Below are 12806 nucleotides of genomic sequence, written 5' to 3' on the forward strand. Positions count from 1 at the left end.
GGTATTCAGTGTGCTGAACATTTTAACAAGGGCTTTGACAGTTGTAACTGCTGGATTCAGAAAATAAAACATATCTTTACTTCCCCAACACAACATAGGCAACACATGTTAAAGGATAATTTCACCCAGAAATAAAATAAAACTATATTTCCACTTACCCTGAGGTTCCTATCCATCCAGATAGAGATTTTATGAGTTTTCTAGATATTTACTGCAGCTCTCCCTGTTACAACGGACCTCATCAGGACCAACATTCATGGCCCTCAATACGTGCATTTTGTAGTGATTTTTTTTGTTTGTTTGTTTTGTGGCTCTTGAGTGTGATCAGTTGGCCTTATTTTGCTGTTAAGCTTTTCAAATGTAAATTTTTGTTGCTTTGAGCCACTCTTCATGCAATTTGAATTGACATCAGATTCAAGACTATTAGTTTCTCATGGGATATATTTCAATTTATATTTTTTTACTGATTTCAGAGTTCAGCTGCTGAATTCCATTCGCTCTACCCTGCACAGTGATACACAGAGAGAGGTCTACAGCCACATACTCACTTCACTCAAAGGTATTAACTTATAGTGCACATTCACTGGGTTATGTGCCATGAATTTCACTCCTTCCCATTTCCCTTGGGCTGAATTTGAAGTGGCTCATTTGCTAAAAGCACTTATGACAACAATAGGCCTGTAGGCACAGGTTGAGTGTCAGGCAAGTATTACCAGGGGTTGAAACAATGATTTGGGAAATTGTGAGAGGACACTACTGTATTGTCTGAGGAAGGGTGCATTTTATTAGTCATTTGGGTCACCACTTTATTAGGCCCTCTTAACCAGGCAGTTGTGATTCTGGTCAATTGAATATTTAGACAACAGGTCAGTTGCACAGCTGAGTTGATGAACCGAAGAAGAAAAAGAACTAGTGCATTTTGGAAGACGTTCATACTAGTCTGCGCCCTTCCCAACAAGACTGCAGATGTTGCGGGAATGGGTCAGGCTTATAGTTAGGGAGTCTAAATTTTGAAACAAAGATCAAAAAAGAATGTTTGAAAATGCTTGAAAAAGGAATAACTTTTCTTTTGAAATTGTTTCTTCGCAGAACCAGTTCCCCTACGTTGTTATACAAATGGCAGCTTCTATTTGTTCTTGGAAAGGTCCTTCCTCAGCTTTGAGTTCCCAAATTTAACTACGTTCATCTCACTAATGCCAGAAGGTCAAAGATCAGAGGTAAACTGAAAGCACACTTACCATTTTAAACAAGACACTTAAGTTTCTTTGAACTTTGGTTTGACAGTTGTTGGATGTTTGACTCTTTTTCACCCATGCTCTGTGTTCTCTTACAGTTGATTAACTCCATCCCGCCCTCTGACCTCACCGCCTTTTTCATGCGACCCAAAGTTGTTGACAACAGTGAAGGAATCTGCACTATTTTTAATAACTATGATAGCACTCCTAACTTCCTGGAAACTGTAAGTGCTGGACATTCAGTTTTACAATCAAATCACGCACTGATGGCACATGGAATATGGAGTGATAATGTCCCAACATGCAGCTAAAAACAGCTTACCTTTAAAGTGCCTTATGCTCAAAGGCTCATCTGTATGGATTATTCACATTATTTATTTGCAATGAAAGATTATTTGCAATGCAATTTTTGTGTTTATCTTGTTTAAATGTTATTGTGTCATACCATCATGGTTTCATTGCTGTTTAACTTTTATTGCTGTATTCCATTTTATATTCGGTGATTAATGAAGCATAATCTATTATGCTTTCTTTTGCCTCTTCCAACTTTGTGTTTATTTTCAATCACAACAACTGTTTGAGCTTTGCATAGCAATCTGTAATACTACATGTTGTCAATGGTGAATATTGAATGATGCTATACAAAATTTCATCAATTGGTTATTCATTTTTTTTGTCCTTTCAGCAGGGGGATATTCCTGATAATGTGAGAAGATCAATCTTGCCCTGTGTCTGGCCTTTAGCTCTGAGCAGTGAGAATGAAACAGAGGTTGATCTTTGGTTTGAGAAGAGACTGAAGCTCTACCTGACATTCCTCACTAAGGATCTCATCAGCTCCACTGAGACACTAAATGCCAAATGTCTTCCCTTCAGGAAAATGTAAGCCTCAGTGTCAAATGTTCATGCAAACCGAAAGCAGCACAATTCACACGCTAATATTTATGAGGTTTTTTTGTAAATTACTATGATTGATGTTTTTTCAGTGTCTTTGCTCTTGGAGACAGTTACAAGTATAACAATGCAGATTTTACAAGGGAAGATGTGTATGGCACCATCAAGACTTATCTCAACACTGGTAAGTTATTTTGAGAGTGAGTGTTTTTTCTTCCCCTCCAGTATACTCAAGTGGACAGTTACCATTTATATTACCAGATTTATTCCAGGGTTCAATATGGCTTGCCCACTTACCTAGAGCAAGTGAAACCAGGTGTCAGATAACCAAGTTTAGTAGTTTAGGGCTAATTCACAATTCAATTTGTACTTCTAAGCACCATGAAACTAGCACAGAAGCTGAGTTGTGTGTGAAGAAAATCTAAGGATATGAGGTCTGGGGTCGTGTTGGTTATTAAGACCACTGACAAGTCATAGAATTAGACCAGTAGTACAGTAGACTCTTGCCTCATAGTGGTTCATATGACATCTCATCCATTTTTAGGTATGAGACTAAATAAAACAGTGTACTAAACTGTCATACACGAAAGGAAATATTAGTACTTTTCATTTATTATTTTTCACTTACTGTAAGTTCATTGACATTTGTCACTGCCTTTATTGACTTGCTCAATTATAAGGTCATTTAGCTAGCTAGTTGGCATACAGTAATACTAGTTTCTGTTTTAACCTGCCCATGGACTACAAATGAAATTAGCACACTAATTTGAGCGCATTAACATGAATGTGAACACTAAAATGAAACCAATGTGCAATGTTCCTATTAAAGAAATTGCATAAATTAACAGTTTTATGATGAGTGTAGTGACAGCAAAGCAAGCAGTCTGAGAAGGCCTTCATGGTGAACTGTGTTTTCAGTGGCTGTGAGATACAAGGGCAGTAGCCCACATTGTACTAATTATTTTGTTGCTAGTCCTGACCACTTTTCCACAACCACAGAGAACAACGTGAGACAAGGCAAAGGTCAACTTTTGAATGAATACCTTGCTGATTACATGGAACACATGAATACACACATTTTAAAAGAACCATGGGCAGTCCACCCATGCTTTTGTATTTTTCCTCACTTCATTCAGACAGGGGGAAAGCAGAGAGGGTTACAGAATACAAATAGAGATGCAATCACAGTACAGAAAGTGCCATAGCTGGGAATCGAATCCTGGGCCTCATGGTGGTTTTGTGTATTGGTTGAGAGTGCTTCATGGACTGTGCCTCACAAAATTACCCGATCACCACAATTTTCTGGCTGGGAACTTCATTTGAAGCATAAACCATTTTACCTGATTTCTTTTTTGTTCTGATCGCCACCAAAAAGAAACATGTACGTTTCAAGTATGCTGACAGAATCATGGAGGTTGTCTTGAAGGTTGTGGCACCATGAAGTAAATGGATGGTATTTAATGTCTCCATATGTTCTTACAAATACAGAAAAGCATATATGGGTTATGTGACTGTTTCATATTGGATCCAGAGTCTGCTTATTTTTGTTTAGTAATTTTCAGGACATTCATATATTGACATTATTCATTGTGTACATTCATGTTTTTTATCATTTAGGAACAAAACCCAAGTGTTACAATGCTACTCATCCACAACTGAACTCTAAAGCTTGGTTTGCCAATTACATTGGAAGGTTCATAGCATACATTACTCTGGATGATCTCAACACATTTTGTACTACAGAACAGGTAATGCATGATCTCTCTAACAATATGGATACACCCATTCAGCAATCACTGATGAGATACCAATATGTAAAAAAAATGCATTGTGTTTGCCTACCAATATAAGTGAATAACAATATAACAACATATGAACAAAAATAATAAATATAATTAAGGATTATATATACTCTAAACTTTCAGGATAGCTATCTGAAAATATTAATCCCTGGGGGGATTAATTGTGACTGTATTGTATATAAACTTCAACAGTTTTGCCAGTGTCTGCTTTATTTTGACTGTTATTTGCCAGTTAACATGTTAAATATAAATTATACATATTCATCTTTTTTTCATCATTTATATAACAATGAATGTGCGTAACCTGTATTTTCCTGTTCCCTATATTTATCCATTACAGCTTCAAGTCTTCTCTACCAACCTTGCCAATGTGGAGCTCTTCAATCATTCCAGCATTCCTGAGAATGTCACATCCTATTACACTGAGCTCATTTACTTGGAAGATAGCAACTTTAACCCCTTGTTGTGAGTGTGGTTCACAAGCCATCTCTGAAAACCTAAAATTGAAAAGCAAAAGATTATATTCATTTATCACCACTAATTCTACAGTGCTACTCTATTTGCTACTCAGACATGAGTTAAAATTGAGGAAAACTTGTTGCCCTATAAATGTTTTCAAAATGTGTTTACGCTCTACAGACTTCCAATGCATTTCCGATGTGGTGCCCCAGGCTCAGCATTTTCACAATTAAACGCAGATGAGAGCATGATCATTCTCCACAACCTAACCCAGTCCTGCAGTGAAGTTGACCCAGAGGTGAACATCTCTCTCTTTAGAAAAAGTGAAAGCAATCCATAAAACAATCGCTAAAATGTACACTTAATCAGGATAACCAATTCAAGAACGTACTGAAGAAAGTGAATAGACAGTGTACAGATGTATGCAGAAATGTAATGAAGAAACCAATTCCTAATGATCATATCTCTTTCAGGTATCCACAGCTCTGGCTGGAAATTTCCAAACCATCAACTCGGATATAATCACAGCTCTTGGAAAAGAGAGTGTTGGGCTCACACCTGGACAGATTTCAGCAGTTCCACCATCTGATATTGTATCATCTCTTCCAACACTGAGCACTGTGACTGACTGGAACCTGGGACAGTCAATAACAATAGTAAAAAAGTTGCTGAAAGCCAACTTTGCGGTATTTATTATGCTAACTATTTTCTCTTCACCTCTACAACGATTAATGAAATATTAATGACTGAATATTATTGTTAAGTTGTTCTGCACCACCCTTTAACCACCCTTTCAATATTGGGAGTGGTATTAATAGAATATTCAATTATTATTCCCTCTTGTAGTTGCTTTGACATAGCTATTTGAATTGTGTAATGTGTCATGGACTGTGAATGGATATAGTGTTAAAGTCCCACCCACCGCAAAAAAAGTGACTGGACTAGGGAGTGGTTTGAAACAATAGAATTTGCCCATAGAAGAAAACTTTTTAAATTATACCTTCTTATGAGAAAACAATTACATAACCTCTTTCTCCAGACAATCTGTTTCATATATTAGTTGATTATAAAAATTATATTTTAAAATGTTTATCGTTAAAAAACTTCAGTTGTTGGCTAGAGACCAATTGCAAAATGCCTCACATATCCTATATCGAGCCATCTAACAACAGTGCAGCAAAGATTTTATTTTGAGCAGGCAAGCTGAACTTGATGACATAAAATGCTGGCTTAGACCTACAATTATAAATGTGAAAGAATTTTTGGCACATAGACCTTTAGTCACAATAGCTCTTTAAAATGGCTCTTTGTGTTCTTATTTCCTTTAAATGTCTTCTTTTTTTGCCAACAGATTATCACTGGTTTTCAACTACAGCAACTTGGATCACTAGTGATGGGTGTTCCATCCAATGTAATCCAAAATATAGACTCCACTGAAATTCTACTAACATCTCAGAATCCAGGCTTCATCACAAACATTCTGGCTGCCCCACAAATCATACAACGAACCTATGTCAGCAAGGTAAGTAAATCTATATTGTGTGACGCAGTTCTATGGGCATCTTCCAATATACTTATACATCTTACAATATAGATACATACAAATATACAATATACATCTTGTAATATACTTTTAGAAAGTATATTACAGCTTGTCAAATATGTATGCATTCAGACTCATATCCCTCATGTATTAAATTACATGCCAGAGAGGAAGGTGGGTTCTCAGTAACCCTAAAGTGGTGTCAGATTTATTTGCAAAAAGTATGCAACATGATCTCCTGAAGGGAAGGTGAATCAGTATCCAGGCATCCCGCTGTATCAGTAAAAAAAAAAAAAAGACCAGCAGGATGTTGGAATATAAAACTTTGAAAACCCCATAAATCAATAAAGTATTTATTGATATCATACATTTAATCCTTTGTTTAATCAGACTATAGTATTGACTGCAGTTTTGGTCACCACGGTACAGGAAAGATAAGTTATTTAGTAGGTTTAAATAAGGGTGACTAAATCCGTTCTTGGTGTGAACTGTAGAAAGTTGTGTGGTTGTAAGATTCTGCACAGATTTCAGGTACCGTGTGTGAGTTTAGTGGTTATTTGGCCGGTTGAGTGAGCTTGGTCTCAAGCGGTGACTGTGACAGGAGAATCACAGACAATGTGCTCTGAAATCATGGCGTGCATTAGATTGCAGTGTGTATGTGGAAACTTTGGCTATTCAAAATTTCATACAGTATTGTTCTGGAGTACAATTTTGAGGTCCATATACCTTAGGGTAGCAGTTAAAATGGGATATCATCACTACCACTTTGGTTAGGCACATAACTTGGCAGCATAACCGCTGCTAAAACACAGAGAGAGAAAAGGCTTCCTTCCTTTCCTTTGTCTTATGAGATTTTAAATCTTATTTTTATAAGTTCTCAAGTACAAAATATTAGCTTGTTTTTTAAGTTACTTTTTGTTGGACAAGTGAAAATACCCCATTGGCAACTCATGAAATTAATCAAACTCTCTCACCTCATTGGAATTTTTCTTCTTTTTTTTTTTTCTTTGCTGTATTTAGCAAGAAGTAATAGAAATTAATTATTAAGACTAAATATAAGACAAAAATAACTTTTCTTTTTTTGGTTTTTGCAGTGTACAAGTACAGTATATCCACTGACAATTTGTGGAAATTGTGACAATTTTGCATAATGACAAATTATGCAGAATTTGTGGAATTGTGTTTCACTTCAAAATCTCATATGCATTTGTTCCTTCCTTCACTTGCAGTGACTTTCCTGAAATTCTCTCTTTGTCTCTGTTTTGTTATAAAAGATTATCAGTGTCAGCAGCACGCCAGCAAAACTACTGGAAAATGTTCCAGATACGATGGGAACAGAAATTCCACGGACACTGTTGGAGTTTTCCCCTGAATCATTTGAAAAAGTTAACTTGAAAAAATGGAAATATGAACAGGTATTGTACCATTTGGTAAAGGGTATTGTATATTGTGAAATCACATTTTAGAGTAATGCTCATTGGTATAATTCTATAATATTCAGTTATATTAGCTCTGGCCAGTTAAAATACACTCCACTGAGAGCTTCTGAGTGAGTCATTCTGTTAAGGCACTGTTCTAGTGCATGGATGGGCCAAACAGTTGTGTATCTTTCCCCATGCCATCGGTGGCTGACAGCCCCATGGGGACACACAGTTGGTTCTAGTGTTTCCCAGGGATGGGAGGGTCTCTTTTTGGCAGGATTAAATCACTCACTAGTGACTTGTGCTGGTCAGTAAGCTGCCTGTTCCTCCGCACATGGAGTGCCTTCCTCAAACTCATGTCTGTGCAAGCTTAACTTGTGAACTGGTGGTGGGATAAGAAGCAGCAAATACTTAATAATAATTCATAATATTTGGTTGCTTTCTATTTGGAAAACAATAATGACAATATTTATGGTAATTTATCTGGCTATGAAACTAGCATGTCAAATATTTTTTTGCAAAGTTTTTGGAAAATTTTTGGTTTTTGTTTTGTTATTTATTTGCTAGCTACTAATATTGTGGCTTCTTCCTGTTAGTCAAATCAAATTCACAGATCTAAATATGGCACACAGTGTCTTAACTAACTAGCTTGCTGTTTGGCCAGCATTTAAAGCCACCCCAAACCTGGCAAAACTTTGAAGACTAGATAGGCTCTTGCTATATTCTCTTTGGTTGGGTAGGGACTGGAGTTGCTTGTCCATTTTCAAAAGCCATTTCCATTACCCTTTTCCCTTTCTGTTCCCTTTACATTTATTTATTGTTACGGTCTGACCTAGACCGGGCAAGTTACATTACAATGCAGGTATTTAGTATTAAAATACAATTAGTATTTAGTCCTCTTTGACTCAGCTGGGGTTTGTGTTCTTTGCAATATAAGCCATAAATTTGGGGACCAGAGCTGTCAAAATTGCTATTGCAGACTTGTGTAAATGTTTCAAATGTTCCAGAGAGGAAAGATGTTCCATTCAGTTTGTTGTATTTTCTGTGTTAGTACCGCAGGAATGCAAGGTAATTGAGATGCTTAACAAAAAGCAAAGTTTACTGAGTCATAGACATATGTAAAGGCTTCATAGAAGGGTTGACATTTGCCACCTGGTATCATTATGCTTCATACTTTGTTTTTTCTTTACAGGCTGTTCTGTTCTTTGATGTGGTGGCTACAGGTTTCACTGAGTCAAATAGGTATGTGTTATTACTTCACTTTAGCACATTTTGAGCAATTATAAATGACCTTCTCACAATCATGCTATGCTGTGCAGCATCTGATTACTGATACATTTCCTTTTAGAATGTCAACAGCTGTGTTACAAGGATTCACATGCACCCGAGTGCAGAAATTCTCAAGAATTAAAGTCAGAAATCTTATCAGAGCCTGCAGACGATCGGGTGTGAACAGGGTGGTTCTAAGAGAGACGCAAGTAAGTACACAGAGTAAATACAATGCTGCACAGTTGTTTTAAAAAAAAAAAAATAATAATAAATTCACATAACAGGTACATGAGTTATAAGTAGAACAACTGTGACATAAACATACATGTTTATGAGAGTAATGAGGTTGTGGATTAACAAATGCTTCTGTTCTATAGTTAACCTGCATGTACAACTATATCAAAGACTTTGACACAGACAGCTTCCAGCAATATCCACCTGATATGCTGCTGTATTACAAGTAAGTCCCCTTGACAGTATTTTCCAGTGAGTATATATATATATTGTACACCTAATTTACGATCTGAAATACAGTTAATTGTGAAAGTTTACTGTAGCTGTTTATGTCTCATCAAGCCCTGTCACAAATGGTGCACAAATATGGAAATATAAAGATTATTTATATTCATTATTATTTCACGTCTACTCAAAATATCAAAATAAATTTTATGTAAAAAAATATATATTGTCTGTGCCAGGATGACACAAATAGCATAAATATGATAGTATGGCATAGCATTTCATTCCAGTCCTTCAAAAGAGAACAAGACTGAATGATTCTGGTCAGGAAATAATACAAATCTGCAGTACTAAAGAAAACTGTTAGGCAGGATATACAGTTACCATTAATTCCCCTGAATACTTTCATTGATTTTGTTCATTCATTGGTAAAACCAAAGGCAAAATTACTATTGGCCTAATTTTAGGTAAAATTACTACTAGCCTAAACAGGATGTTTTTTTTAATCAAAAAAAAAAAATTCTGTCATGTTTTTATTTAGATGCATGAAACTGGCTTGTAACTCACTCATGTTTAGCAGGCTGAAGATTCTCCACAGGGGGATGCTATTAGCACTCAAGTAGCTGAATGGTGCATTGCATCAATGACACTATATGTCCTTGTTTCAGGACAACAGAAATTCTAACTGAATATGTTGTATTGTAATTATTCTCCTAGTTACAACACTGTGCAGGGAAAGTGCAAAGCATATTTTACAGAAACTGGAGCTGCGGACTACTCTGTTCTATCTGATGCCTTAAAGGCGAAAAAAGACGCCTTGCTGGACAATGCCAAGAGCTGCCTCGTGAGTCGCATGGATTTACTTGCAATTCCACAATGCCTGTAATGCTTCACATTTGTTTGAAAAGCCCTTAAGATTCTAGACGACTACTGCAATCATGTTTAATACAACAGACTGTTGTTTTGTCTGGGAACTCTATTTATTTCAGGGTATAAGAGGAACAAGCATCAACAGAACAAATGTGGAAATACTGGGCAACATGTGTTGCACACTGGACGGGTCCTACATTGAGAACTCTGACCCCTTGATCCTGGAGAAACTGAAGAACTGCAAAGACCTCTCTGAAGTACAGATTTCATCTGTGCAGAAGGTTTTGTTGACTGGAAACACTCAGTATGGGTATGTAGACATAAACGTTTGTAGTACAAAAAAAGAAATTCCGCTGAGTAGATACTGTATACATAATACTGTATGTCGTTAGGTGAGACCTCACATTTTAAGGAAATTCCAGAAACACTGCTAAAGTTTTATCGAGGTTCCATACTTCTTCAGGCCAAGCAGAAGACACATTTGTCTTGCAAGCCAACAATTATAACAATTATGGATATATAAAACATACAAAAATACTATGTGTTTATATGATGATGTTCTTTTTTACAGACACCCTTCAACATGGGATGTACAAACTTTGAAAGACCTGGGAATTCTACCATTGTACATGAAAACTGACTTCTGGAGTCAATTCAATAGGGTGAGTTTAAGTTAATTATATGTTTGTTACAGTTGCTACTGTTAGTGGGCCTGTTCAACTGTTGCCTTTTCTTTGATTGACTCTGCAAATACTTACTTTGTCTTTTTTTCCAAACAGAGAGTCAAAAAAAGATTCCTCAAGTATTTCATGAAAGCACAGAGAAGAGACAGAAGAGAAAAGAGAAAATTAAAAAGAATGTTCAGAGAATGTAATAGGTCTTTACGATCAAAACGTGCAGCAGGTCAGTAGGAACAGTTGTTGGTAAATCATGACAGCATAATTTTCTTTGAGAAATTTCATGTATAATTTACATTCCTAAAATAGCTTGAATTTATGCCCGATTTGACTACCAAAGTGCATTTTCATAATAGTTTGAAATAACTACAAAATCATTTTAAAATAATTTTTCATGAAGGAAGTACTGCTATAAGTAAGGTGCATAGTAAATATGCATGATAAACGTAAAACCTCCCTTTGATTATTTGGGGATCTGGTAAGATACCCTGCTGAAAAAACAATGAAGATTGGCATCTCACACATATTAATCAATTTTGTGCCATAATTAAGGGGAAAACTGCAAGTTATTGCTTACCTTTACACAAGAAAAATATACTGCCATAAGTTTAAAAGTATGTTACAGACCAAAGCAGCAATAACTGGCATATTGTACAGTATACTTCTATATATTATGAAATCATTTTATCAGTACAAAGTCCAAACATAATTTAAAGAAAGATTCTTATTTCACAAACAAATCAGTGTTATATATTGGTTTGTGTTGTGAAATGCTGAAAATAATATCAGAACAATGATTGTGATTCCCTTTATCATTTGTACCAATAATGAGTTGGTCAGTCATGACCTCTAAAATCGGGTTGTCTCTAATCTCTTTTATTGACTAATTGTCTTTTAAGCAAGTGACTGCACTGCAGGCAGTATCACCCAAGTTGTCATAAGCGATGATGCCTTCCCCTTTGGATATGATGCCTCACAGTTCAACGCTTGTTTGAGTGTTTCAACTGTGAAAGACAATCTGGCAGGCCTCACTATGAAAGTGGACGACGATGATTTTCAAAGGATCATTTTGGACAAATTGAATCAGGTATTCTCATCTGCGCTTTAACAAGTAGGGGGGTTTACAGCGTACAGAGGTAATAACAACTTGAATTAATAAACTCACAATGTAAAGTGATTACTGTTACATTTATACAAATGTCTGTAATGTCTATAATGTCTAATTTTCTCTTTACTGTTGAGTAAGATTATGTATATTTCTCTCGAATTACGCATGCATGAACATAAACCTTTCAGCTCACCTGGAGCATAAATATTCCTACACATCAGAACTAGGAAACACACTTCTGCCAAGCAGCTGAGAATTAATACTTTGTTCACATTTGTTTCTAGTTTACAAGTTCACTCGCTCAAACATGATGTCACTATGAAAAGTATATTCAATAATGCCTGTCTGTTATACATTTGCGTCAAAGATATTAAGATGATATCAGCATACACACTGGGAATGGTCTGCAGGGGACTACCATGCACCCAAAGTGCCATATTTATGTGCTGTTGTTCTTCTTTCTCAGGCATACCCCAAAGGCATTGCAGATGAGCAGGTTCAAGGTCTTGGGGCAGTTTCTCGTGTAGCCTCAATAGATGACATTAACAACTGGAATGTCACCAATATTGACACTCTTGATGCTTTGATGGTTTCAGATGATGGCCAGTGGGAACCAGATAAGGTAGCTCGCTAGCAATATTGTGTCTCTGTGAGATCCATAATGCCTGGAAATTATAATCCAAAAATTCACATATGGTCAAAGTGCATATTCTCAGCTTTTATTAAAATATATAGGGGTGCACCCATCATTAATTTTTATAGCCGATTCTGATTGCCGATTTTTTAAAGCGAAATAAGTCAATTCCAATTCCAATACTCAATTTTTTAAGTTTTCAAATGTTGTGGGTATGTCAGTGACTTCAGAAACAGAACTACAGAGGCTACAGTGCAAGATGTAAAAAAAGGACAAAATGGCCAGTTTACAAATTGCTCAGAAGTAACTAAAAAAAGCCACCAAGAGCATCTTAATATTCTCAAATTCAAGAAAATGTCTCAAAACTCATTGTATGCCAAGACAATGATCCAAAACATACTATACTGCTAAAGCAACAAAGGAGTTTTTCAAAGCCAA

General features: G+C 36.1%; 1 protein-coding gene across 12 annotated transcripts in view; it reads left to right on the forward strand.

Annotated features, from left to right (window-relative positions):
- Positions 1-12806, forward strand: part of mslnb (mesothelin b) — a 64435-nt gene that overhangs the window by 46798 nt on the left and 4831 nt on the right. For all 12 annotated transcript variants that reach the window (XM_035406322.1, XM_035406321.1, XM_035406323.1 and 9 more), the window contains 20 exons: positions 474-559; positions 1090-1217; positions 1334-1459; positions 1921-2114; positions 2219-2310; positions 3744-3874; positions 4269-4393; positions 4568-4685; positions 4861-5073; positions 5739-5909; positions 7205-7345; positions 8544-8593; positions 8700-8829; positions 8998-9080; positions 9797-9923; positions 10069-10259; positions 10521-10611; positions 10729-10852; positions 11526-11713; positions 12201-12356. In XM_035406322.1, coding sequence (XP_035262213.1) covers positions 474-559; positions 1090-1217; positions 1334-1459; positions 1921-2114; positions 2219-2310; positions 3744-3874; positions 4269-4393; positions 4568-4685; positions 4861-5073; positions 5739-5909; positions 7205-7345; positions 8544-8593; positions 8700-8829; positions 8998-9080; positions 9797-9923; positions 10069-10259; positions 10521-10611; positions 10729-10852; positions 11526-11713; positions 12201-12356 — 2665 coding nt within the window. The remainder of the gene's footprint in view (positions 1-473; positions 560-1089; positions 1218-1333; positions 1460-1920; positions 2115-2218; positions 2311-3743; positions 3875-4268; positions 4394-4567; positions 4686-4860; positions 5074-5738; positions 5910-7204; positions 7346-8543; positions 8594-8699; positions 8830-8997; positions 9081-9796; positions 9924-10068; positions 10260-10520; positions 10612-10728; positions 10853-11525; positions 11714-12200; positions 12357-12806) is intronic.

Source organism: Anguilla anguilla, chromosome 2, assembly GCF_013347855.1.
Source record: "Anguilla anguilla isolate fAngAng1 chromosome 2, fAngAng1.pri, whole genome shotgun sequence".
NCBI classification, from domain to species: Eukaryota; Metazoa; Chordata; class Actinopteri; order Anguilliformes; family Anguillidae; genus Anguilla; species Anguilla anguilla.